Genomic DNA, 27,438 nt, shown 5'->3' with positions numbered 1-27,438 from the left:
AGCGTAGGAAATGTGAATATCATCCATCATTCTAAAGAGACTTTATTCTGTTCACTGCATAGAAAGCATTATAAAAACACTTCCAGCAAACATTCCACGTGGTCTCTGTGGTATTTTTGATCATTGACTCCATTTATTATTACATAACATGACACTTTGAAAACCTTCATATTTAGTAAAAAACCTGATAAATCATTCCCACAGAGGGGAGGCAAGAATAGGAAGCTTGGACATTATTTCTGGCAAAAACATTATGGAGAAACTTTTGTGTAAATTACTTTTCCAGCTGATTATTTGTATGCAACAGAGAATCAAGAGGGATACTGTGCTTAACACAAGGAGGAAACAAGAGATTTATAGGATGTTCATGTTTGCACAGAAAATGAGAGACAAGTTTGGAGTTGTTATTTCTAAGTCATTTTACTTAAACAGCCCGATTGAGATTGACTTGGTTTGTGTTTAGCCCCTGAACTGAAATGAGTATGAGGCTGCTGTCTTAAGAGTTTTGAGAAAAAGGCAGCAGGCCCCGTTTACATGACAACAAATTCGAGTGTATCCGCAAAACTTTCTTCACTTTTGGGGGGTCCGTTTACACGGCACCAGTTAGCGGAAGCACTGTATCCGCAAAGTTTTTAATCCCGCTCCCAAAGTGGAAAGATTCTTTCACGGCGCAAATCCCTCCTGCAGAGACTGCCCGGAGGCTACAGAGCCTGTTACTGCGCATGCACATCTCTCCCCCTCCCTCCTGCTCATTTAGTTGTAAACAAACATGGCGGCCGCGTAGTGGTACGACTCGCGTCCATATTCTAGTTTTATTATCCATATCAATAGTTTAATAGTTGAGACTCACCCCGATAGCATCCGATGTGTCCTCAGTCTATGCGGATGTCGGGTGCTCTCCATTTTCTTCACGTCTATAGTGTATTGTTCTCTGCACACACGTCTGTGTAGTTTCTTTACCAAATCAAGCAACAGCGCCCTCCAGTGGCCCGGCATACTAACTACATCGTTGTCTCTGTGTCCGCTGCTGCAGTGTGAACACACTCCTTTTATTTAGCGGATTAGGTGTTGTCACGTGAAACGTTGTCGTGTAAACAGGGCAGTACAGTTCAATGTTGTCACTCTGCTTCCACTTGTGATTTCAGCAAGAAAAATACATATTTGGAACAAATGAGCAAAGCAGGAATCTCATTTGATTCCTTCAACCACGTCAACGCGACACCAGAGCCAAATTAAGAAAACCTTTGTGTTGCAGTGCAAATTGCATTCAAATGTTTCTTGCGCGATATAGGAACCATCCTCCCATTAAAATAACACACCAAAGCATTGATAGCAATGGTTGTCTAGAAGTAAGGGAAGTGGATTCGATATCGGAAGTTTATGTTGACTGGTTAGTTAAGGTTAATAATAAATAGGATGGATTGAAGTAAATTATCTAAGGGATCAATTAAATATGATTTTTTTCTTTTTTCTATTTGGTGAAGTGATGGTAAATATACTTTACTTAGTGCTGGTTGTTAAAGTGAGGAGGTGAACTAAAAATATTATTTGTATTTTTATAACAAATTTTATTAAAACACGCTTTAATGTCATGATTTGTTTTCAGTTGTAATTAACATTAATGAATGAAGATGAATGAAAAGCATGAAATAAGCATTAAAAAAACATGAGTGTAACAGTAACAGACTATATATTACGAAATATTCAAAAACCTCTAAGAAGCAACCCTGAGAATCCCTGACTTTAATTGTGCAATTTACCACTTGAAGAGTCTTAACTCAATTTACATAATCCTTCATGCACTGACACACACAGACACACATGACTGGAAACAGCTACCATGTATAAGGCTCCCACACACCTTAGCGAGCAACAACCAGGGGTTAAGCAACAAGCCCTTCAAAACATGGACTGACATGTGAAGACACATACCAACGCCCTGACAACGGATCCACAGAAAACTGCTTTTCTTTTTGCTGTTAAAAACCAGAATTGGAGTTTCTCCTTATTGCAAACCTGATCATTTCGTTAGAGGCCATAAAAAAACAAAGGATTTTTTAAAATAAATCTGACATGGTTTTAAAGCTCACGCTTGGTTGTCAGATCACAGGAGACAAAAGCTTGAGGGTCTAAAAGAGGGAAACATTTCAAGCAGGCATGTCCTCCACTTACTCTGTTTTTACTGAGAAGCACTTTGTGACTCCATGTCTGTGAAAAGCGCTATACAAATAAAATTTACTTACTTACTCATTAAACCGTCACATGACAAGTAAAAAAAAAAAAAAGAAGAATCATAAATAACCTCTGCCAACATACTGCACATACCCCAACCAATAAATGCCCATGTTTTCAAGCAACATAGACAAAAAATAATCTCCGTCATTGTCATTTTGTTGTAATAAAACCTTGTACCACGTTCAAACAGAATCTCTGATTGTTGATCTCCAGGTTTTAGCCCTTTCAAAGCCATTTCTGCCATTCTGGTAGTCCATGATGGCCTCGTTGATCTCTTCCTGTGTGTTCATTACAAACGGACCTGAAAAGCAAACACAGCATTAAAGGTATTGATTAAGAGCTGGTTAAACACATCAGCCATTCCATCTGCTTACTGACATGTTGTCCACATGGAAAGACAAATCATAAATGGTTTACCGTGTTGTACCACAGGCTCTCTGATCGGCTGTCCAGCAATGAGCACAAAATGGGAAAGCTCAGGGCCCTGCGGAGGAAGCCACAAGCAGGACTGTCATCTGTGCCCTCGGGCAAGGGCTCAAACTACCATCTTTAATCTATGATTTATATCAGTGCGTGCAGCACAGGTCAGTAAATATAGATCAAAACACTCTCACATCTATATAACATACACATATAAATTGTTAACATTTTGCCACAGTGTAGATTTTTTTGGTAGAAAAAAAATATATAATGAAAACGTAATAAATCACTATGCCTGGGAGATGAATTTTTTGGAAATAATTCATCAGAGTGGAGGACATGTAGACCAGAGGAAGATAGAACTTTCAATTTCCAGATGAAATTTCAACCTGATTATATCAATTACAATCATCAAATTACCTCGTATGAAAGTAAAACAGGTCAAACTGAGAGAGGATCAAGTGATATCTTAAATAATCTAACTTAATTTATCATTAAAAAAAAATCAACTGTCAAAGCAGCGAATCAAGCTCATCCCCTCTTACTGTTTACTTTGTTGCACATCTTTTTTTCTGGTATACTGGTATCCAGTATATTCTTTTCTTTATTTCTAAATGAAATCAACTCTCACAGTATACAAAGAGAACCAAATCAGGAAGTACATAATTAAATGAATTTATTGGGATATACGATTCCATTATATAATATATTTCGTCCTCCAAATCAATGTATGTTACATATAAAGGACACAATTTAAGAGTCTCACCTTATTTTCTACCTTGACACAGTCTCCGTCTCCAAACACCACAGTGTGATGTGGCTTTATGTGCCGCTTCTCCTCATCCGGGCCTTAAAAACAACATATAAACAGTTATTTAGCCTAACTTGATGTCTGCACAAACTTCATTATGATTTTACTTGACCGAGGTGACCTTCTGTTTCTCAATGGAAACAATACTCCTCTTCTAGTTTATAATTTATAAACGCATAAAGATTTGACTTGGGGGATAAAACAATGAAATCTAACAGTGTAAAACCGACTGGTGGTCCTCTTCCCCATTGTTTGTGGCCTAATTCAAATCCCAAATAACAAAAACTTGGTGTCACAGCTACGGGGAGAAAGGTCATTTTAACCCTGTTTTAATGATTTTAAAGGTCATACTTTGTAGCCATTGTATGAATCCTGAAAAGAGAAACATATCAAATGCATCCATGTGGATTCAACAAAACTAAAATGAAGACATATAATTTGTTCTTTTTGTTATTTCATTAGCAGTAATTCCATCATTTGGATCTTTTGTAGTGAGTACTGTATTACATTTCTACCGCGCCTCACAATGATCCTCCAGAGACTCTACACTGGGTTAAACTCTTAGTATGCAACAACGTATCATTGTAAAACTATGTATTTAGTTTAGAAACAACGTTCCTTACCAATATGACACAGACGTGCAACAGAACCTTAACTGAATACGTTTCTTTATTATTTTCCCTTTTAAACCCATTATCCATTTTGATTTCAATAACAGTGTGAAAACAATCCGTCACCTTAAGTTCTAATAAAAACATCAAAGTCAAACCGAGTAAAGGTGTCATTTAAAGTGACTCGTGAAAGCTGCATAACTTTTGGACATATTCCGAAAAGACACATTGAGGGAAAATTAGATTACATTCCTGTTGTTGTGCAATCTCAGCAGGAAGAAATCTTGTTGTCAGTACTTTGTTTTTTAGTTTATAGTATCAGCACTCACAACTCAGAACATAAAAACATGCAAACTTGTGGATATAATAAAATCAATGTGAATGGGATAAAACCCCAACCTTTTAGCAGTTGGCATGACGTTGATCAAAATTCCCTCCAATCTTTCAGCTTTTAACTTAATTCTGTTGGACGGGACTTCAGTATTTTAAAAAAACAAACAAAAAACCACATTTATTTTTTCTCTTACTTGGCTGAAGCAAACAGCCTTTACACAACAATCACTTTCATCTACTGGACGACTTTCTATCATAAGGACCATTGAAATCCAAGGACCAGTTTATTTTATGGTCTGTGTGCCTTGTACTTCTCCTTCATTGGTAGCAAACAAACATCTCTACTCAATTATTCCTATGGTGTTCTCTTGCGTACTGTTCATGGACCCTGTACTATTTCTTCTGTCTTGAACATATTGTGTTTTTTCAATTCCTATAAAGCCTCCTTAAAACAATATAGTGGAAAATGTGTGTGTGTGTCAGAGGAAACGATAACAGCAGGGTTCATATGTTCATATGTTGGATTTCTTTGCCTTCTTAATTAGCTTGGGATCATCAAATTTGTACACAGCGGTGCTAGTACACACTACATAATTCCATATGTATGTATTCATAGTTTTGATGGCTTCAGTTCAGAGAGAAAATAAAGAAAAAACATTGCATGAGAAGGTACAGTATATCCATACTTTTGACTGGTCTTGGTGGCTCTACTGTTATTACCAGTCAAAAGTTTGCATGTTGTTAACGTCAAATGTGAGAAAACAAAAACAGTTCTGCTTGTGTTGGCACCATTTATCTAATCCAGCTGGTCCTTATTAGGCCAGACAACATGTGAATTCACATCACTGCTTTAATCTCAGCAGCCAATTTGATCCTCTTGTGTCATCAAAACATCTGCTGGCAAATCCAAACCGTCTGACAGATCGTGCAGCGTTACAATGGAAAGCAATCGAAGCATAATGACACTTTATGAAGGAGTATTAAAAAGGGGGAATTCTGGCTGAAAACAAGAGGTCTGAGCAGACCAACAGAGCCTCTGAAAATGAGTTTCCTCTCTAAAACAGTTTGTTCTCATGAACAGGGAATTCCCTGATCACAGCACGTTGTCCATTGAGCCTGAAACACTGTTTTCATGGAAAATACAGCAACACTGACACAACGGGGGACAATCTTTCTGTATAAATTCCCGTGATTTTGTGTAAATTTCAGCTAAAGCCAGACAGGAGAAAAAGCTAAATATATGATGGATGAGTGGAAACGCATGAAGATGGACAACACATGGGCCTGTTGGACTGAGAACACACACATTGTTGTAACGCAGATAAGGGAGAAATGTGGGCAAGGCAACGAGGCAGGGAGTGCACGCACATCTAGTCCAGTTTTACTCTCCTTAATTGCAAGCATTGAGGAAACAAAACAAAACAAAAAAAAAAAACACACAGAAACCTTCAGCTGCATAAAAACAACAACTCTGTAACCGAAAAGGTCTTGTACTAATAAGAAAACTCACCAACGTGAACTGATCCAGAGAGTGTATAGATGAACGTCGTCCAACCTGTTGAGCACAGAAATGTCATGTAGATGTTTAAAACCATAAAGGGGGCTTGATTGACTAACAGTTCTCTGAGCAAGTTGGATCGAGCTCGACTTTCTTTTCGTCCGTCATTTGGACTGACAGACTCACAGCGAAGCAGCTGCCTTCCGTAATCTAACCTGTCAAAATGACGGACAGCCTTCCAATTTTTCTGCCTGTGTGAAAAATAATAATAAAAAATGTTCACGGACAGATAATAATCAGCTAATGCACATGAATGGATGCTGCTGCCTGGAGTGTGGCGAGTGTCAGCGTTATCTGGGTCACATTCAGCTAAATCACATAGAAAAGACTACTTCCCTTCAAGCTCGCGTCTTTTTTTTTTATTATCTCATCTGTCATGTACCAATATCTGCCACGCATTCAATGTTCAAAATGGAGCAACGGATGTACAAACTGTTCAGTGTGTTGATTTCTAATTGAATCAGGTCTTTATTCAGTATTCATTGCTTTTTTATCATGATGTCCCCTCAACAATGGTTAAAGATGGAGACTGTCGGCTCCAACATGGCCTGTTGGCATGTGGATGAAACGTCAGTAGAAGGTTTTTGTAGATATTCTCAGAGACGCTATACAGTTTGTGCTGCAGCGAGCAAGAACGTGTTTGATGAATGAATGAAAAGGTCATTGTTCTTCATCATTTTTTAATATGAAACTGCATCTTTTTGTATCTAAACGGAGCACAACAACTTCTTTATTGTCGTGTTATGTTCCCCCAGTATCGCTGTGCGTTTCATTTAGAGCAACAAGGCCAGCAACAACTAAGCCAGTACTAAACAAGGTTCCTACATGGGAGAAAAACAAGGGAGAGACACAGCCAGTAACGATCAAATGTTTGCGTGTGCTTGCTTTCATCGAACATACAGCCACAAATTGTTGCTCGTCAATGGCGTATTTCCTCACAGTTATTTTCCTACCTGGAGGGACGGGCTGCACATGAAGGGCTCCTTCCTGCAGTTTGAAATCCAGGTATAAGGTTGGTGTCCTTGTGAAAACCTTAGACTAGACAACAACAACATAAAAATAATGCATGTTCAGAAAACACTCGCTTGCCCGCACTGTTTAGTGATATCTGCATATTTGGTGCATCTTTGGAAATACTACAGTGGGTGAGGTTGTGACTATCAATGTTATATAATCCTCTTATATGGCTGTAGAGTGGAATCAATAACATAAAATCCCTTTTTTTTATTTTATTTACAGAGGTGGGATCATTACTAAAAACATACGGGATGTGGGGAGTTACTTAAAAAAGTCAGTTAGTTATTAAATATGACTTACTGAAATAGTAATGACACCTTCATCCTCGTGGAGCCGTTTCATTTAACAACTTAGTGGTTTTTAACAAGGCAATAAATACGAACTCTGCTGTGCAAACTTTGAGGGCTGTGTGAAAATATGCTGCTCTCAGCAAGGAAGTGTTGACACTTTGTTTCAATAGGAAAATGCAAAGTGAATGAACGGAAATAAAACTAATCAAAACAGCTTTTGTCACACCAGAGCAATTTTTTATTTTATTTTTTTTTATTTGCACTTTTGGGGATTTTCATGTGAATTTATTTCAGGATTAACAATAGAATCTACAGTGCCGAGCAGGACAGACTGATGTAAAGAGTGAAAAGTGATAAATATTGGTCGGTGAGCCAGAAACACAACAAAGAATTTGGTGTGAGTTTACAGTTAACTGTATCGAGTTTCACTCCCAATCAGTGAAAGTGACAGTTCTGTTTAACTCTGATTTTAAATACTCTCTTTAAACCATTTTCTGTTCCTGCTGGTGAAGTATATAATTACTTACTATGCAGAGGAAATTGGTTTTATCCTTCATTGTAGTTAAATAACTCATCAGAATATGAGAAGCATCGACTAGAAGGGAACATATCCCCCCCCACCCCCACTACTAAGGAAATTGCAACCTGCAAAACATTGACTTTATATTTTCAATCCTGTAACTGCAATTTTCTCTCCTTTCTTCCATTTTGTTCATCTTTTCATGTTGCAAAATGTTCTTGTCTCAAACCCATTTCCTGTGTCAACTCCTACCACAGAAACCCGAAACATTTCAAACCAAAAGAGCATATAAATGGGAGTAAATTGAATTCCAACAACTTGTTTTCACGGAGAAAACAGTTTCCCATCTACAAAAACAGCAAGTGCCGTGTCTTATGTGCAGTAACACAATCAATAAAGGGAAACAGATGTTTCAATCCAGAGTTGGCCCGTGTCTTGCCCTGCAGTAACCTTGTTCACGGCACATATAAGCACATGATTGCACTTTTAACTTTAGAAAAGTTCTTGCTCACATAATGCCCCGTACTCGATCCTCACTCTTCAGAAATAAATGTCAAATTTGAACTTCGCATTAACCGAAATCCAAACCCGAGTCTGACAAGATCTCTTTGAAGAAGTGTTCAAACCAAAAATGAGTCTTAAACTTCCAGGTCATTCCTCAAAATGATTTTGTATGAAGCCATTATTTTTTTTGGGGGGGGGGGGGGGGGGGGGAACTATGACCAATTAAATCCCTTCTTATCTGCAGACATTCAGCCGAGAAAGGGGTGAAATCATGTCTCAGGCAGATGCTGCAAACACTCGGGTCTCACTGAGGTAAACATTGCGCCTGCCAAACGGCATCATTGCACGGACAATGTGAACAACGCCACGCTGAGGTCTCCAGTTACAAGCACAAACTCACAGTTTTATGTTGCTGCCAAAGCACCAGCAAAAGACTGAGAGCTTATGTGGCAGCTTGGGAGAAGTAATTTCTCATTTTGGTAGAAATACAGTGAAGTTTCACATTGTGTCTTTTACTATTTTGAAAAGAAAATGTGTTGAAACTGCACATTTAAGGTTAAAATAGGCTTTTAAGTTTCACAAACCGAAGACTTTCTTTTAGTAAAACCCACAAATGATGAGCTTAGGACAGGGAACTACCATAAAAATGGACATTCAAGCTTCAGGCTTTATTACTGGGCTTCAAAATGAATCTATTGTCTTCTGCCTCACCCACACTTTTCCCATCATTAGCGTTAAATTTCACCTAAACCTGAGACTGAACTCAAGTATTTTGAATATAAGAGGCCTCCTTGTGTCAGCAGGTAACTTCAATTCTGAGCTGCATAAAATCATTTTCCTTTATGCGTTAGAACTATGCCGATGACAAACATTCTTCTTTAACCAGGAGACGACATTACAGTACAAGCAAAAGTGGGAAAAAAAGTAAAAGTTGCTGCTGCTGCGGCCTTTCATTGAACCAATGAATCATTCTATGCTGCACTGTAACTTTAATACTTCATTTTTTTATGTTTTAATGTATTTAATAAGGCCTTCAAGTTTCAATCTATTTTTGTGTTTTAATTTTAATTTCACGTTGCCTGTATTATTCTCTGTTTAGCACTGTTCCTGTCTGTTGACATGAAGGAATGCTGAAAGTCAAACTAACCAAACATGATCTAAACTTCTTCTCAGCTCTGATCTAACATCCAAATATTTCCCCTCCATAATATACATCACCTCTCGGCTTAAAGTTTCATCTATGGTTTTTTAAATCTGTCCTCGATTTTCACAATGTTCCCCAGTGAGTTCCGCTAATGTTCACAATCTCACACCACAAAAAAAAAAACCAAGTCGTTCTTTGTCGACAAAAAAAAAATAAAAATCTGCTCCTGATTTTCACTGCTTCCTCTTTTTAGACAGACGTGACTCAGATGGAGCAGTTAACAGGCGATCCCTTTCTCTTACACACACACACACACACACACACACACACACACACACACACACACACACACACACACACACACACACACACACACACACACACACACACACACACACACACACACACACACACACACACACACACACACACACACACACACACACACACACACACACACACACACACACACACACACACACACACACACACACACACACACACACACACACACGACTCTCTCTCACAGCACTTTTGCGTCATAGTTGCTGTTTTTTTCCCAGTTTGCCTGAAGCAGCCCGCAGTCATCATGAGATCTACAGCGAGCAGGAGACTCAACATAATCATTAGTTTCAGCTCTCCTCAGATTGAGGTTTCATGCAAACCCGCCCATAATCCCAAACACACGCACGCAGGCACACACACACCTTTGCACCCACACACCTTTGCACCTAGAGCTTCTCCAGATATGACAGCGACTGTAACTCCTCCCTGGCTGGGTTTGGGGATCTCCGAGCCTCTCAGCTCCTGGTACACTGGCTCCACCATCTTGTCTCGGCTTGGCAGGTTCACCCACAGCTGTAAGCCGGCCACCGGCTCCTCGGAAACGGGCATCTCAGCATGCACCACTCCCCGACCGGCAGTCATCCACTGGTGAACGAGGAGACGGGCTTGTCAAGCAGACACTACAGGTAGAATACTGAGTTCCATGTATACATTTGAAGAGACACCGATGCTTTGTCACTGACGTTTCTGTTGATATTAGTGTAACACAAAGCACGCAGGACTCATGCTTGTTAGTGATGATGTTGTACAGTGGCTGATGCGCCGTCATTCACAGAACATAACCCTACAGCTTCATGAAGCATATCATTTTGACAGTTGTGGATGTTCGTGAACAAACTTTAGGCTAATAAAATGAATTGCGCTCTGCAAAAAATACAAAGGAAAGGATGATGTCATGTTGCACACAATTTCTAAGCTGCACACTCATGGAGAATACATTTCAAATGCATAAACCCATTACTTTGTCATAAAAGCACTGCAGAGTCAATTCCAGCCTAGGGCCTTTTCATATAGGTACATTTCAAATGGATCTCTGTGCGCATCACCTTTCCTCAGCAGTCCAAAGACATGCTTGTTAGTTGGCAGCTGTAAAATATCACAATGCGTCTGCGTGCCTTTATGTTAAAAACTGCAAATTATTCAAGATGTAACTCGTCTCATTCTGTGTAACTTTCAGCTCTTTGACTTTGCCAAGCTGCTTCACTAAGAGTTGCTTCAATGGCAACGCATCATAAAACAGTGTAATTTTTTAAGCTCAGTATCACACAGATGCATCGCAAGCGACACACTGTGACAAATATATGAAATGAAAAAAGAAAACTCATCTTAAACATTTATTCAAAATTCCTTTAAAGTGGTTTTCAAAGTGTGGGAGGATGAATATTTTCAATGGCTGGAACAAAGTAAGTAGAAATATGCACATTTCTAAAATATGAAGCTTAAAATATGTTTAAATGGGATAAATGTCCCACTGGCTTTCTGTAAAATTATATAATTAATTAAGGTGTTATTTGCAAAAGAAGTGGTGTATGATGTGACTTGGGTGCATGTTTTAAGAATGATTACGCTGCATATGATGAAATACAGTGTCGAACTGGAAAGACAAAAAGTGCTTAAGTGTTGAACAAATTCTGTTGTTAAGCACAAATACTTATTCCTGAATTCTCTGATTGCCAATAACTCAACATTAGTTTGGAATTTACAGAAACTGACACTGTTTCATGACATACAACTGTGTGTGTATTAACCCTTCATTATTAAGGGGATGACCAAACAACACCCGGGACGCTGTATAAAATAAGTCACAATAAATTGTGCCACACACACACGCACACGCACACGCACACGCACGCACATGCACGCACACACAATCAATCACATTTAGTTGTAGCAGTGATTTACTGAAATATAAGGTTTGCAAAGCTACTACTGAGCAAAAACATTATTCTACACAGCGTATCTCCACCCAGACCCAAGAGAAGCATGTGGAGCTGCTTTCAGGTAGTGTTTCAGATGAATCGGTGGTGATTCAACGGGGTGAACTTTAGGGCCAGCTGGAAACTTCCACGGATAACTGGGACTGTTCATCATGCTGTTTGGTTTTCTTTTTTATTGCTGTGAGTTAGTTGTTTCCTCTCAGGCTTCGGGTGGATAATAAAACATGAATAACGCAGCAGAAAATAAGTAGAAACCCAGAGAACACGAGACGCCCAGATCTGGGTTTGAAATTACACGACGATAAAGGAACATGATGTCCTGATAAAGATGCAATTTGTGTATGAATGTATGAAAACTGTTAGTTTGTTTTTTTTATTCACAACTTTCATACACACAGTACTGTGCAAAAGTTCTAGTATGATGTAATATAATGCTATATATATATATATATATATATATACAGTATATTATGTAACCAGGAAGGCGTCTGAGGGGAACAGCCGCATAACGTACAGCCACTGTTTATCAAGGACTACTTTCAGTGTAAAGAAGAACAAGAGGTCCCTGGTGTGATGACGTGGGCCTCGCGGAGACCTGATCTCGACATCATACAGTCTGTCTTTTCACGTGGAAACAGAAGGATCAGAAAAAAATGAAAAAAAACCAGTGTGCTAGGATTAACTGATGCCGCTTCCAGGGCAAAGCGTGGGCCCAACACACACCTGCTGATTCACGCATTGAACTGAACTAAGTCTCACAACTTGATTAAAAGGATTATATCAGCTCTTCTACGCTGTTTTGAAATTACAGATTCTTCATTAGATGGGCGTGCAACTGATTCATACGTTAATCAAAAAGCTCTTTCAACATTTTTCATGACCGGGGTGATGCTTCCACTCGTCCCTTTCATGAAGCCGAAGACTGATTTGACTCTTCGCTAAAGGACAAGTGTGTGTCTGTTTGAGCATCTGCAGCTCCCACAGGATGTCTGAGCCCACAGAGGCTGCGAGTGGTGGGTGAGAGCAAATCCAGCTGAACCGACTGAACCACTGCTGCAGATTGAAGCTGAGTCAGCAGCGTGTGTGTGTGTGTGTGTGTGTGTGTGTGTGTGTGTGTGTGTGTGTGTGTGTGTGTGTGTGTGTGTGTGTGTGTGTGTGTGTGTGTGTGTGTGTGTGTGTGTGTGTGTGTGTGTGTGTGTGTGTGTGATTTTACAACTTTAAAAAACAGGAAACAAACCACGGGGCGTAATATCCAATTAGAACGAGTCCACAACATTATAATGTACATATATGTAATGAGTTTAAAGGAATCTTTATGGCAGTCTTGCTGTGGCGTTACGGCTTCATTCACATTTATTCCGCAGAGGTTTACAGCTTCTCTATTAGATTAACATATTGCAATATTAAAAGTGTTTCAGCATTACGGTTTAACAGTTAAGGGATTATAGCCTATTATTTAGCAACAGATTGAACAAATATGTTCATAACCTTTCTTTATTCTTTTTTTTTTTTTTTTGAACAGGACCACTCATCATAAGTTCACATGATTCTCCTTTCTTATATTCAGATGTAACAATAGCGATCACATATCAGCCCCTCTTGTCAAACTTATTACCTCATTTCTTTCTGTACTTGACACCAAATCGTAAAGACAATCTGTTTTTTGTTTCACTGGGTTTTACGAGGCAGACTTCTTCTTGGCTGGGCACAGTAACCTTTGTCAGCATCCTGCTGTTGCAGGGAAATCTGCAGTGTTTTCAGGCACGTGAAGCTTCGGCCAACAGGTAAATTGTTCAGCTCATTAAGTGTCCCATATAAAAAAGAGATTTACCGGTAATTATTTAATTATGGAGCTCCAAAGGTGCTGTAAGGCAGGTTTTGTTGCTCGTTACTGAGAACTTGCTAATCGTTTCATCTCACTTGTAAACACTTTAACAAACGCCACTGCTCAAATGTCAAACTCTGCTTCTCAGTCAAGGCAGTACTTGCAGATCTCCAGGTTTCAGGCGTCCTGCATGTCCACAGAAGTCCTCATGGGCTAGGATTCCCTCAAGAAGGTACGACACCTGGAAGACACACACACAGAAAACAGCTGGGTGACATGGCTTCATAGTGGTAAGCACGCTTGTCTCACAGCAGGACGACCCTGGTATGATTCTTCTTCCTGTCGAGGGGTTTGCATGTTCTTCCTGCTGCCTGCAAGGGTTTTACTTCAGCTTCCACAATTCAATCACATATGTTGGGTTAATGAGGCCTTGTTCACACTGCAGGGAAATGCGACACAATACAGATTTTTTTTTTGCTCACAAGTGACCCATGTCCGACCTGTTCTGTGACGGTGTGAAAAGCATACTGTGGAACCGATTCGGATATTTTTCTACATGCGACTTTTTCGTCGTTGACGTGAGACTGACGTCACTGAGAAGCGCCGGAGGAAGCGGCAAAATGCTAAAAGCTGTGCTCTCTTTTTTTGTAATCCTCCTTCTTCTTTTCCTCCTCATGTTGTCAAGATTTCGTCGGCTTGTATTTAACAACCACTTGAAAATGGATCTGCACACGCTGACCAGCGTTGCCAGATATGGTGGGTATCCCCCAGATGGAGAGCCGAATTCTCTTACCTTTTAACTTTGTTTATTTTGTGCATTTGTGTGTTTATGCCATGTTCGTTATTATGCATAGAAGAGTTTTATGGTTGTAACATGATTTCTACACAGGCTGAAATTTGGACAGTTTTTTAATTGAGGCCAGCGGGTTTTACGTTGTTTGGGCTGAAAGCAGTGAGTCACATCTGGCAACCCTGGTGCTGACCTGCGTCTCAGCAGCGTCTTCTGCTCATGCACTCTTGAGCCCAAACCGGTCGGGTTCGATCACGTTCACACGGCAGTCTGATAGAGGTCGCGTTTAAAATGTAATGTGAATGATCACATGAAATTGAGCATCAAGGCCTGCAGTGTGAACGAAGCCTTAGTGAATAAATTACCTGTGAGTCCCACTGCATTTCACCTATTGTCAGATGATATTGGCTAAAACTCACTGTGACCCTCACCTGGATAAATGACACATGAAACATGGATGGATGTCTACAAAGATTTCTAAACTATTTTAAACATTCATTTTGTGATATGATTTTTTTTTTTTTTTGCAATTATATGCATATTGTATTGGGCTAACTAACATATCCATCCATTCATCTCTGTGGTCACAGATGCTCCCTTAGTCCAACCTAGAGATTTATTCTATGGGGCAAAAGTGCAAACCGCTATAACACTGTACAGCCTTCTGAATAACAGAAATATGACAGTGATAAACAACAACATTTGCATTTTTAAAACATTCTTTGTTTTCATAAATTCAAACTTCCAAATAAAGTGCTTTGTTAACGCCGGCAGACACTTGTGCAGTGATCTGGCCGCTGCAGTGGTCAGACTGGACGGGAAGAGAAGTGCTGAAGGCGGGTCACCGGTTCAAAGGTGAACATCTGTGTAAAGGAGGAAAGCTCAGGCCCCTGCAGTGAGCTGCGTGTGATCTGTCTCCACAGCTGTCCCATTTCAAAAGTCATGCGAGTGTGAGCAAACACACCTGCTGAAAGGCATGCTGGGAGTGCAGCTCGATGCTGTCCTCCCACACCGGGAGATTTGAGTTGCCTCTGCCAAATCAAATACACGTGGGAGGATGTCTGGCAATCTAAGGACAACGTCTGGGGATTGTTTTGGTTTTTTCAAGGTACAACCTGACACTGTAATTCCACTGGTGGTTTTAGTGGTTAATTATGTCAATTTCTAATGTTTAGTGGTCGTCACCTTCTCTGATAGTTGTTCGGATTATAACGTGAGTGCTAATTCTGAAAACACTGAACGAAAGGCTCAATTCAGAGAGAAACCCAACCAATCCAAATGAGCCACTGTGAAAATGCAGCCAATTGCTGTATTTATAGGAACTACAAGTAAACAATTTAGTGTTTTTAATTTACTAAATGTAAAGATCAAAATTCTTTAAAATATATCAAAAAATATTTATTTTCACCGAGATCATTATGCCCCTCAGTTGAAAAAAAAATCAAACTCATTAAATATAAAAGTAATATTTTAAGATACTATATTTTGGATTTTAATGACATACAAGATAAAATTACAAAAAAAAAAAAAAACACAAAAAAAAAAAATATGCCTTGAAATATTCCATTTTAGGAAATGTAATAAATCTCATCTGTATCTTTATTGGTATTTTTTACATGAAAAGTCAAAGTGTCGCTGTTACTGCGTTGACACTAGACCTTTGTCGCCCTCTGGTGGCAACAATAGAAATTACACTTTAAAACATCGCTTTAAAAGGTTTAGTGAAAGTTTCAGTTTCAGTGGTGGTAATTTATACTTCTCTTTTTCACTTGCTGTTCAGTATTATGTTTCCCATTTAAATGTTTATCGGGCTATTTTTTTATATTTAAAAAAGTGTATTACCACGTTACTTTTTCACTCCAAACTAATTTACTTTACAATGTTTCAGGTTGTGTTTATATGCTTAACCGTCTACTGATCCCAGTCAATACACTTAATATGTACTTGTTGATAAAAACTGTAAACCTACATCTAGTATCTATATAGTAAGTCTAATTTGAAGTATATGTTCAATGTGTTTATTAAGCCCAATTAACTAAGACTTTACAGATATTCACTGAGAAGTTAATTCAATTATTATTAAAGCTAGAAAATATGAAATGTGTCAAATACCAGTTTTCATTGCGTACACCAAGTGCATAATGACATTAATTTTTATAAAAGCTAAACTTTTTAATCTCTTAAGTATTTACATACCCAATAAAGGGTAAAAGTGTTTTTGGTTTTCACTGTCTCGCGATAACAGCGTGGCTCTCATGCATTATAACTCACCGTCTCAAATCCTCGGTGCGGATGGTCTGGAAAACCTGCAGGTTTCCTGACTCTGAACTCGTCCAACATCAGAAAAGGATCCAAATTCCTCAGCTGAAAATAGAATATGTGGATTGATGGTGGAGGGTGATATCACTGTGAGGCGGATGGAGAAACACGTCGACATCGAAAACCTTGAGAAATTCACCTCTTTTCTCCCGATGCTCCGGCGCACCTTCGCACCGACTCCCTCTGCCTGCTCCACACTCAAAACGGTCGTCTCCACTTTTCTCACGTTCATTGTTCTTCTGCCAATTGAACACAAATAAGACAACCCAGCATTACTCAATAGAGGATGAGACGGAGTTAACCTTTATAAACCGCACATTGTTGCTATGAAATCCGTGCAATTTTATCTACAAGATCGCTTTATTAAATGCAAATCATTTGTCGAGTAAATATTGAAATCGGTGACTTAAAAAGTTGTGTCGCACCTTTTAATATTGCTTCCACATACATTTTCTCACATCCACCTTGAGGTGACTTTGTGTGATCTTCGGTGGGCTTCAAATCACTTTAAACATATTTCTGTTTCAGCTGTTTTTAATCTTACAAACTTCTGTTTATACACCCGACTTTGTTACTCACACGAGTACTCTGTTACTCATACTCTTTCATGTGATGAAAGAATTTCCCAGCCTACAATGAATGACAGGGAAACTCCCTGAACAGGAAAGAAAAAACACAACGAGAAGTTTCACTTCAGCTCTGCTATGGAGTGTGTATTGTTGTTGGGCTTTGGCTTTTAAGATGCCTCTGTTATTTCTGAGGGGCGGTTAATTGGAACTGCATGTGTGTTCCACGCGAGAAGGTTTTATTAATCTAAAGAAGTGAAGGACTTGATTCTATGTCCTTGATTTCACTTTAAGAAAACCCCTGTCAACTCTTCACGATGAGGAAACACAATTTTACATGAAAGATTTAAATGTTCGGTATTCGTGTGATGATTGAGCATGTTAAAGTAGTGTGGCTCATATAAACTTGGATTTTCGCTGTCTCATGCTCATACGAGGTGGGTTTTAGAAAGTTTGGTGCAACAAGTTTGACACACAATGTTACAAAGCTGTGACAAACCTCAATAAAGTACAAATGACAACAACATCCTGTGTGTCATTGAAATACTCCGCCGGGGAATGAATAACGTAGATGGAAAATGTGGATGTGGTTGAAGATTTTTCCTTTTTAGAAAACCGCTGTGTGTGCAGTGTGCTGGCGTTTCTTGATTGTCTTCTCATTTTTTATTTTCTGTTTTGATTGCAGCCGTGGTTTTATTCACCCTCAGGTTGACTGTACGAACGGTGATCGGTGAACTTGGCTCACTGTACAACACGAGAGCAACAATGAAGGCGAAATACAAGGCCTTGCTTGTGCAAATCTTTTGGAACTGCACTGCAGGACCAGATGTTGAGGAGAACACTACAACAACCATGATGACGTGTCCTACCTCACATTAATGCTGACAGTGCAACTTAAGACTGCATGGTCTTCACTGAACCTGTATCATGCAATATGATATGCTGTAAATACAAACTGTGAAGTAGATGTCAATGCTTTTGTGCTTGAGAATCTGTTCTTAATACCAGTGCTCCTTCTCGTGCTCCTAATTTACACCAATTGTTTTGTCTTTTTCCATCACGTGCACATCTGTAGTTCCCACCAGCAGTTTTTTGATTCTGTTACGTGAGGTCATTTTTCCAGGTATGAAATAATTAGGCTTGTCAAACCATGGGGGAACATTGTTATTTGCACGATTCTTCAGCCACGTTCAGTTAAACATTTCTTTTGTATTCAAAATATGTGTGTGATTGCATATGGCACGGAAGCACATTAGAACACAGTCAGTCTATTGCTATAGGTGTATTTCATTCAAAGAGAGCAATCTAATAAAAGCGAATTCACGAAATATGTCTGTAATCTAAGCAATGCTAATCACACAGGCTTTAAAGCGGATAAGGGAAACATAAAATAAGGTAAGCAATGACAAGTTACACTGCAGAGTTTCAGCCCCTTAAACTTCACTGCAGCTGATCACCAGCTGATCATCAGCTGATCGTTACAGCGACCCCCTCAACATGTTACTGCATGGACTCTTTATTCTCGGCCGTTTCGCACAAATATCACTTCAATTGAAGTTAGACTCATTTGCAGAGCTGCGTCCAAATCTCCCTCTATGTGCAAAGTAATGTTGACATTCCCGAGGTTTAATTCCACTAAAGTGCACCGAAGCTTACGAAGCTGACCGCTCTGTCGAACCAAAACCCGCACGTTGTTTTAGAAGCGCCTCCCACCTACCTGAGAGTACAAGAAAACCAACTCCGACACCGATAATGGGACTAAAAACTGACTGTAGTACACAAGTTCAACTCCTTTCGCAGGTGCATTACAAACCGGAAGTCATCGAGGGGGCGGGGCTAAAGTTACGTCACAGCGCCTAAAGATACATAACAACCGTTCACAGACCAATATAAGGTACAAAATGTCAAATTAATTGAGAAAAAAAGAGCAAAGAGAGACTATATGAAAGGTTTTTTTTAATGCTCAATTCACAAAATGTACAAAAAAAAAAACCCCACAAAAGAGACAGACTGTCCAAAAGAGACACAACCCAGAAAGACCATCAGTGTGCCATGACTATTCAGGTTCATACATAAAAGCCCACAGATATGAGCATATTTTGAAGGTAATTTCCCTCTTATTCATAACCATGGATTCTATTGTAAAATGTGTTTTAGTCACTCAATGAATTTTACATCGAGATAGAGGAAACAGGGACCGCAGTGCATCAAATAGCTAAACAGAGGCTGAAACAAACTGATATCATCCCATTATTCGTACATTTTCTATACTGCTTTATCCTGTTTAGGGCTGGATGCATGGATGCATGGATGGATGGATGGATGGATGGATGGATGGATGGATGGATGGATGGATGGATGGATGGATTGATGTGATCAAGAGCTGGTGACTGTTCATAAACAGATCCATTCAGTCCTTCAATAAATGAACTGCATCAAAGCCACATCAGGCCGTGCATCAGTTGAACAAATTCCTCAGTTTTTGATTTCTCTCCGCTCTTTTTAAACATCTGACCGCTGTCATGCTTGTGATGCTGCATGACGTCTTTGGCAATTCGCATGCTGGCAGCCTGTCCGCCAGCGAGGTTTACCGCATGAGGTCCAACCTGGGCAGTAAAGTGGAAGAAAACACATAATACATGTACAATGTAATTTTGAAAAGTCTTGCTTGGACCTGTACACACTGAATGTGAGACATACCTGAAGAGCAGTGTACTGTCCCATCAGGTACAGCGGGCAGCCTTCTGTCCACTGTAAGCTTTCTGATATGCACGGCCATCCATCTATTACCTTAAGGATCACATTTCATCCTGTCATTATAGTCGGTGCAGCATTCCACATGGTTGCAGCATGGTTTTAAGCATTTTTTTTTTTCCTGCCTCACCCACCTGAATGGGAAACTCTTCCATCACCTCAGAAAGCAACGGATCCTGTTTGACATCGAGTTTGCAGCCAGTGGCGAGCCAGATCATGTCTCCACTCCAGCAGTCCCCAGTGCTGAGACAAAGGCTCCACCCCTGGCTCCTGTAGCACCAGCTGGCTTCGCTCACCTGGACAGGTGAACAACGTTCAGGTTACCTTTTTGCATTACATTACATGCAGGCTCATGGCAGACGACACATATACAGTACAAAACAGAGTCAGGGTTTAGATGAGCATGAACCGGGAGCTTCACAATGTGTACTGTGATGTGTACTCAGAGGGGCATTTGTGGCAAAATGGAGAACAGAGTGATGAAGAGCATCGAGCTGGTGAAGAGTTGTCTTAGAGGCTGATTCCTAATTAGTGTCACTGTAATCAAACATGGGACGGACTGTTGACTAAAGTGAATTCAGGAGGAGCACATTCTGTACAGAAAGCCACTTTTAGATTTGACATTAATCTGCATCCTACTTAAAAGAAGGAGAGAATGCAATTATAAAACTGGCTTTAGTGCCGTCCCATTAGTTGTAGAGAACGAAATGGGCACGGAACCCTTCTCACCAAACCACAGGACCTGGGACTTGGTTGAGCTCAAATTTAATTTAGAGAAAACCTGGTTAGTGTTGTTGAAAGTAGACTGACGTCACGTGAGAAATGTGCAAGGGGAGGAACTGGCAGAATGACAAATCAGTTCATTGCTTTTTATATTTTTATTTCAGATGTTTAAAAAAAATTAATTGAGTAATGGCACTTCTGCAGTTTGGGAAGTCAGTCTTGCTCTTTGAGTTTTAGGTGAGAGCAGTGAGTTCTGTCTGTTTTTGTTTCGGATATTGCTTCTTCCCCACTGGTAAGGTCTAACTGGACGTCAGAGTTACTCTAATCATCACCCGTTGTCATTGTTAACCATGAATGTGAAGAGCGAGAAAAGTGTTTATTCATATTGATATATTGATTCATATTCCCTGTTCTTGCCTTTTGTGTGGAGTTTGCGTGTTCTGCTGCACAAGTTCTCTCTGTGTACTCCAGCCAGTCGTGTTCCACAGTTCAAAAACACGCATTGATAGTTAAATTAGGATCTTAAATTACTATGTCTGTCTCTTTGTGTTTGCCGTGTAATGCACTGGTGAAGCATCCAGGGAATAACCTGCCGTCGCCCATCGTCAGCTGGGACTGGTTTCTGCGTGCCATGACGACAGGTTGGATAAAGCATCTCGTGCACCTTTACCTGACAGTACGTCTTCACCTCCACCTGTCCGTTCACTATGAATGGCTGCAGGTGCATGTACGCCTCAGGGGTGACGGCACCACCTTTCCTTGCCTGGCGGATCATGGCCAGTCGTTTATGGAGGCTCCGCTCATTATAGAACTGCCGCAGGTAAGCTCGACCGTCCATCTTGATGCCATGCTCCACGTGGGAGTAGCGACCCACCAAGCTCTCCACGTCTCCCACATCAAACTGTTTCAGCTGTAAAAGAGACAACAATGACTAGCATGTGTGGCGGAGACACATCGGTATGATTCCAGTCTTCATGTTGTAGACTGTCACGAGACCTGGAGGTGCTTCCTCATGACCCATGTCACATGGCTGGCACCTTGCTGCAGGGCAATTGAGACGACATGAGCACTGGTCAGACCTCCACCAACTACCATTACTCTCTGCCCTGCCTCACACACTACACACAGTCCTGGACACACATAAGCAGACTGTAAAGGGACGAGCAGGTGTGAGCATATGCATGTGAATATTTAAGACATTGGGTGTTACGGTGGCTCAACGATTCTGAACGTTTCTGTTTGTCTGGTGCATAATCAGGAGAAATGTAACTTACCTGCTGTGGGAGATGTTTCTCTTTGTCTCTCACGGTTGGTTTCTCTCCATCTTTGCTTAGAGTTTGGTAGATGGTGCATGAGATGAACTGTGTGTTGCAAACGCCCCTCTGGAAAGTTCTCGCCAATATTTTTCACCCACATGGGGATGTTGGCCATCTGGGCACGAGTTGGACCGGTTGCGACAACCACTTGGTGGGCTTTTAGGATGTTGCCTTCTTGAAGTCGGACTTGAAAGTAACTTACTCTCTTTCTTGCCCCAGCTTCCATTCCTCCATTCATCACTTTGTTGTCTCCATTTGAACCGTGTCCTTTTAACCAGCCTTTCTCTTCCACCTCCATCTCGTCAGTATCTTCCATCACAGGGGTGATGCGCTCCACTGTTCCCTTCACAAGCACCTTATCCAACTTGTATCTCTCCACCTGCGTGTTCGGATTGGTCGAGTCAAACAACTCAGGATAGCAGCGCTCAGACTTTCATGCTCATACTCCATGAAGGACAACACCGACGTTAGTCCATGTCTTTCTTTGTGTAGGAACCATCAAATGTGTCTGTGTGTGCTGCAGCACTGCGTTCTCAGGATTCTCACAAGACACCAGCACAATTCTTTCATGCAGTGGGTCACTGATGATGAGAAGGTCTGACACTTCTGTTGGTCAGTTTATATGTCGATTGTGATTCCCAACCTTTGTCCCTGCAGACATCCTCCAGGAAAAAAAAAAAAAAAACTCCCTTTTGATATCTGTGTTGCTAAAACATAACAGTGAAGCCATACACTGGTGGACACACCCACCTAATATCCATCATACAGAAGCAGGAGCCTCTGAAGTAAAAGCAATGAGCAGTTTTCCAGATCATGTCCAGATTCTGGAGAGTGTCTGCTGGTATTCCCTAGAAGTAAAATGTAATTTCAACAACTTCTGAACGGGCAAAGCCAGAGGCCCCTCCTGTGATTACTAACATTACTCCAAGAGAGTCCTGGACTGGTCATTTGACTTTGCAGTGGCATTTTAGTGATATTTGGCTCAAAGATGTTAATTATCTAAATAAGAGTAACTAAAATGATATTGTCATGCATGAATCATTAGTACTATTAATTACATTTTTAATATCAGATAGCAGTCATGCGTTAGATATGAACGGACTAAAAAAAACAAAAAACCTCACAGTCCAAGGTAGTAGTAGTGCCAAATCCAAACTGCTTTCAAACAAACAAGCCAACACACACTTGTTAAATTATTTATTGGTTTTCAGTGACGTCGGAGTCACAAAACAAACACACACACACACACACACACACACACACACACACACACACACACACACACACACACACACACACACACACACACACACACACACACACACACACACACACACACACACCACACACACACACACACACACATACCTGGTCTCTGAAAAAGTCCACGCTGAGTTGGGTTCCTGGCAGACTGAAGGATGGACTCTTCTTGAGTGTTGAGGTGACGTTCAGACGTCTCTTCTCCTTCTTGCCGAGCCGCATGTCATTGAAGAAAGCGTTTTCATCCAGAATGTGAACCTGGTCTGGAAGACTGTGAAGCTCTGCTGAGCGTTGCTGCTTCAGAACAAACTCCTGAAGTGCTTTCTGTCGGGTGAAATATTCACATTTATTTACATTCACAGTAAAAATAAGAAGAAGAAGAAGAAGAAAAAAACAACCCATCTGCTTCAGGGGAGGTTGTTTATGCCTGTACCTTGTTGAAAGGGTCTGTGTGCACCAGCGTGTGTGAGCGAAGGTGAGGGATGTTCAAAGCGGTGAACTGACTCTCCCACAGAGCGGCCCATTCCCCGTAGGTATCCACCACACAGAGACTCAGCGGGGGGGGGACAGCCCGCTCTGATATGGTCGACTCTACGAGTTGCCCCTCTGGCTTGTGACCTGCAGAGACTTATCACAAAGCACATGTTAAAACGTAGATGTCAAATTTGAAGATACAGTATATCTGCTGTAGGGGTTAGTGCTGAAGCCTCACAGTCTAGCGGCTGGTTCAGATCTGCACTGAAGCTTTTTAAGACACATATTCCACCTCTGCCTGCGTGAGTTTTCTCTAGGAGCTGATAATCTGCCAACATTCCTAACCTAAAACAGCTGTGAATTCACTGACGACAATAAAATGTCAGTATGCTGTGTTTTGAATTTAATAAAGTAAAACTGTGCCTGTGGTCGCTCTCTTCTTCTTGCCATTGCAGCGCTTCTTGTTGGAAGTTTCAGGTTTGGGGTGAGACTGCAGAGGGTGTGAGGGGGAGGGGGAGGTGGGCGGGTCACGTCCAGGGTCAGAGTCATGGCTGGAGAGCAAACTTGCAAGGGTCAAGGCATGAGGGCCACCTCCGATTATCACCACATCGAGAATCACCATCTGAAACACAACAAACGGTGGGATTTAACACAATAACAGGCCCCTGATTTACAGCTTCCCATGTTTTTTATGAGCAAGTGTAGGAGATATTTCAGAGTCAGTTTATTAAACTGAAACATGCCCCTCGCTCTGTGGTGGTTTATTGTGATCGATCAGATGACGCTCACAACATGAATGAAGGGGAACTTTAGGAGTTTTGTGCAATAGTCAATTAAAAAAACATGCAAACACTCATTAACATGACTGAATTTCTATTTATACCCCAAAACGTCAAATGTAGTTTTATCATGTGCTCCTCGTAATTTTCACAGGTTAACATTTCACATAATGTAAAACCTCTTCCAGACTGGCAACAGAGTTTAAATGGCTGCAGAGTTAATAGCCTGGACACTCACTGTATATTCATGTGGAGTGTTTGAGCGTTACCTGGCTGAAGAGTCCGTTTGTGCCCGTTTGTGAGCTTGTGGAAGCGTGGTCCGTGCCTCAACTCTCCTGACCTGTGATTTTGCGACAGTGGCCTCTCATGTAACTCAATACATCGCTCTACAGATTTAGCTGGACTTTACAGGCTGCAAGAGGAAAGCTTGAAATAGCTTCAGGGAGCACGTGTCTGTTTATTCATGTGAGGGCTTGTATAGGTTTAGTAACACAACTCATCTCAGTTTTTAAATATCAAGGGTGGAGGATAAAGTACATACATTTACAGTCGATGGAGTGAATACCCGAAAAGAAATTGGCTTGAATGTACCTTTTTTTTTAATGAATAGACAGATGGATAGGATTGCTACAAAAACTAACTCTCAAACAACAAATCCTGAAAGCTAAATTTAAAGCAGTCAAGAGAGGTTATTTTAGTAACTTCATCTATAAACTATCTGGTTTAATCCAAGAAATGTTAGGTTCTACTAAATATTAATCAGGAGCAGAGTATCAACCACCAAGATTCATCCGTGGCAACAGACATACAGTCAAGGCCCAAAGGTTTCAAAAGACCTGAAAGTTGCACAAAAACAACAACAAAGACAATAACAGACGATATATCTGTATGGAGGGGAGGATTTATTAATTTATTTTTACGTTTGAGTCATAATGCATTCATCACATGACTGCCGCACATGCATCATTGTATTTTTAGTTCTTCACTGTGAAGAATTTCTCTGTAAAGTGACTTCACGGCTTGTTACTGTATTAGTGTAATCCAGTATATTTCTGTATTTTTTTCTATTTACAGTAAAGTGCTGGCAGCAGAGACGCCACCAATATACAGTGATTTTGCTGTAGACTGGCATACTACAGTGACTCACCTATATTTAAAATCCCAACATTCAAAATTAACAGTGTCATGTGGGCTACAGAGAAGAACTTGAACTCATGCACCATATTTAGGAAATACTGTAGTTTACTGTAATGTATCACATTAACATTCTGTTGAAGGCCTGTGCGCTGTTTCGTAATGAACAGCCCACAATGCCTTGCAAACTACAGTACAAAACTGTATTAAATTAATACAGTATATTACTGCTGGAAATTGGCCGTAAATTTACTGCAATTGCTTACAGTGTTTAATTCAACATGTTAGTCAGTGGGCTTCCCATGGTGTAAACAACAATAACAACAACAACACTATGTTCAAGTGTGATGTGTGGAGTAAAAGTTTGTATTTCACAGTGTTTATTTTAATTTGGAGCTTTCAGCATATCTTTGTTATTAATCTGAGGACTACCTATTGTGCAAGTAAAACAAGGGCATAACATGTTTCAGGCAGATTTGAATGAAGAGTATTGCAAAACTGTTAATATTTTGTAATTGTGTAGTTTACCCCGAAGATCTTGTTTTGCAAGCCATGGGTAGTGTTTTTCATTAGAAAATCTCAGCATGTGAAGTAAACTATATAAAGTGGAGGAGCGAGAACAACATTTTCTTTCAGCAATGTTACTTTGATGAAGGATTAGGATTAAAAGGGAAAGTACAAAATCTAATATTTTATTATGATACTAAAAGTACAGTTACACGCATTGTTAACATCTCTCATTTGCTTCTCATCCTCTAGTTGTTTGGACGGACGGATGGATGGATGGATGGATGGATGGATGGATGGATGGACGGATTGATGGATGGATGGATGGATGTTAGTTAGTTAGTTAGTGATCTTAAACTGTGCTTGTATGTAGATGTTGTTACCTTCAAACACGTCACAGTTATGAGGTACAGAGGCGAACTGCAATACCTGCAATATATTTTGAATCAGTTGCTGCACTCGGTTCTTTTTCTTCAGTGTCACTTCCTCTGTGTGTCCTGCGGTTTTCATACATGAGGCCCTCATGAACGTGTTTAAAATAACATCAGCAGTATAATTTCTCATGGATTTAAGAAAGTAACGCAGAACCTATTCGACTTAACTTAGTTTATTTTTAACTCACTTTTGAACCTAAATACTAAAAGACCAAAGTCACTCATAAAAGACACACAAGCTGTACAAAATGTAAAGACTAAGTTTAATAAAAAAAAAGAGCTTAAAAGGTTTTGTAAAACCGTTTATCACTTCTGTTTCTGGATGGATAAAAATAATCATGAAACATTAAAAACAAAAAGTTTATTCCTCAACAGAGCTGTTTTACTGTCACAAAGGAAGTAATATTATTTCAGCAGTTCCCATATACTCTGTGTCATACTGTAAATCTGCTTATTGTCATTTCCCCCTCTCTTTTCAGTTCATTTGTCTCATTTTCGACTGTGACACCGCCGTTATATTATTGGTCTTGAATGTGTTGGGGGAACATCGAGTACAATAAAAAACACGTGTTCAGTATGAAATGTTTAGTATTACTGTTGTACAGGGAGCCGTGGGACTCTGCCAACTTTAACCACTCATAACGGTCAGTTCAATGTTTTTTTGTTGTTTTTATTTATCATTCATTTGTTTCACAAGTTCTGTTTTCTAAGAATTACACTCCCTGTCCCATTTTCATCAGATTAACTTACCTTCACTTGCTTCCTCTTTCTGCTGCAGTTCCCCATCACTCACCCTGGCTCTGATTCCTTGTTTTGACTTCCTTTTTTCTGC

At 40.1% G+C, this 27,438-nt stretch overlaps 2 protein-coding genes across 3 annotated transcripts; both read right to left on the bottom strand.

Annotated features, from left to right (window-relative positions):
- Positions 1 to 118: 118 nt before the first annotated feature.
- On the bottom strand, positions 119 to 19,049 carry pir (pirin). Its single transcript, XM_080458273.1, has 10 exons — positions 18,943 to 19,049; positions 16,799 to 16,898; positions 16,612 to 16,704; positions 13,711 to 13,791; positions 10,167 to 10,373; positions 6,922 to 7,006; positions 5,921 to 5,965; positions 3,422 to 3,504; positions 2,653 to 2,719; positions 119 to 2,536 (listed from the first exon to the last, which is right to left on the bottom strand). The coding sequence occupies exons 2-10, from the start codon at positions 16,889 to 16,891 to the stop codon at positions 2,418 to 2,420; spliced, it is 873 nt and encodes a 290-aa protein (XP_080314399.1). The 5' UTR covers positions 16,892 to 16,898; positions 18,943 to 19,049; the 3' UTR covers positions 119 to 2,417.
- A 112-nt stretch (positions 19,050 to 19,161) lies between these two features.
- Positions 19,162 to 24,889, bottom strand: LOC308106770 (uncharacterized protein). 2 transcript variants are annotated; one of them, XM_080458684.1, is made up of 10 exons: positions 24,801 to 24,889; positions 24,176 to 24,374; positions 23,712 to 23,905; positions 23,387 to 23,602; positions 21,977 to 22,397; positions 21,699 to 21,832; positions 21,373 to 21,612; positions 20,114 to 20,275; positions 19,926 to 20,015; positions 19,162 to 19,831 (listed from the first exon to the last, which is right to left on the bottom strand). In XM_080458684.1, the coding sequence occupies exons 2-10, from the start codon at positions 24,372 to 24,374 to the stop codon at positions 19,661 to 19,663; spliced, it is 1,827 nt and encodes a 608-aa protein (XP_080314810.1). In that variant the 5' UTR covers positions 24,801 to 24,889; the 3' UTR covers positions 19,162 to 19,660. The 2 variants fall into 2 exon arrangements, with proteins under 2 accessions (XP_080314810.1, XP_080314811.1); XM_080458685.1 differs by having other exon boundaries at positions 23,712 to 23,896.
- Positions 24,890 to 27,438: the final 2,549 nt, after the last annotated feature.

This window comes from Lipophrys pholis (assembly GCF_963383615.2).
Source record: "Lipophrys pholis genome assembly, chromosome: 2".
NCBI classification, from domain to species: Eukaryota; Metazoa; Chordata; class Actinopteri; order Blenniiformes; family Blenniidae; genus Lipophrys; species Lipophrys pholis.
The sequence above is the reverse complement of the archived record's forward strand: the minus strand, read 5'-3'. Positions and strand labels throughout refer to the sequence as shown.

Coding starts and splice junctions, on each gene's coding strand:
- LOC308106770 (XM_080458684.1), bottom strand. CDS start 24,374: ATGGTGATTCTCGATGTGGTGATAATCGGAGGTGGCCCTCATGCCTTG. Junction 22,398..23,386: donor TGGACTTTTTCAGAGACCAG/GTATGTGTGTGT, acceptor CCGAACACGCAG/GTGGAGAGATACAAGTTGGA. Junction 21,613..21,698: donor TCATGAGGAAGCACCTCCAG/GTCTCGTGACAG, acceptor TCTCTTTTACAG/CTGAAACAGTTTGATGTGGG.
- pir (XM_080458273.1), bottom strand. CDS start 16,891: ATGAACGTGAGAAAAGTGGAGACGACCGTTTTGAGTGTGGAGCAGGCA. Junction 10,374..13,710: donor TGAAACCTGGAGATCTGCAA/GTACTGCCTTGA, acceptor CTCGTTCACCAG/TGGATGACTGCCGGTCGGGG. Junction 2,537..2,652: donor AGAGCCTGTGGTACAACACG/GTAAACCATTTA, acceptor TTTGCTTTTCAG/GTCCGTTTGTAATGAACACA.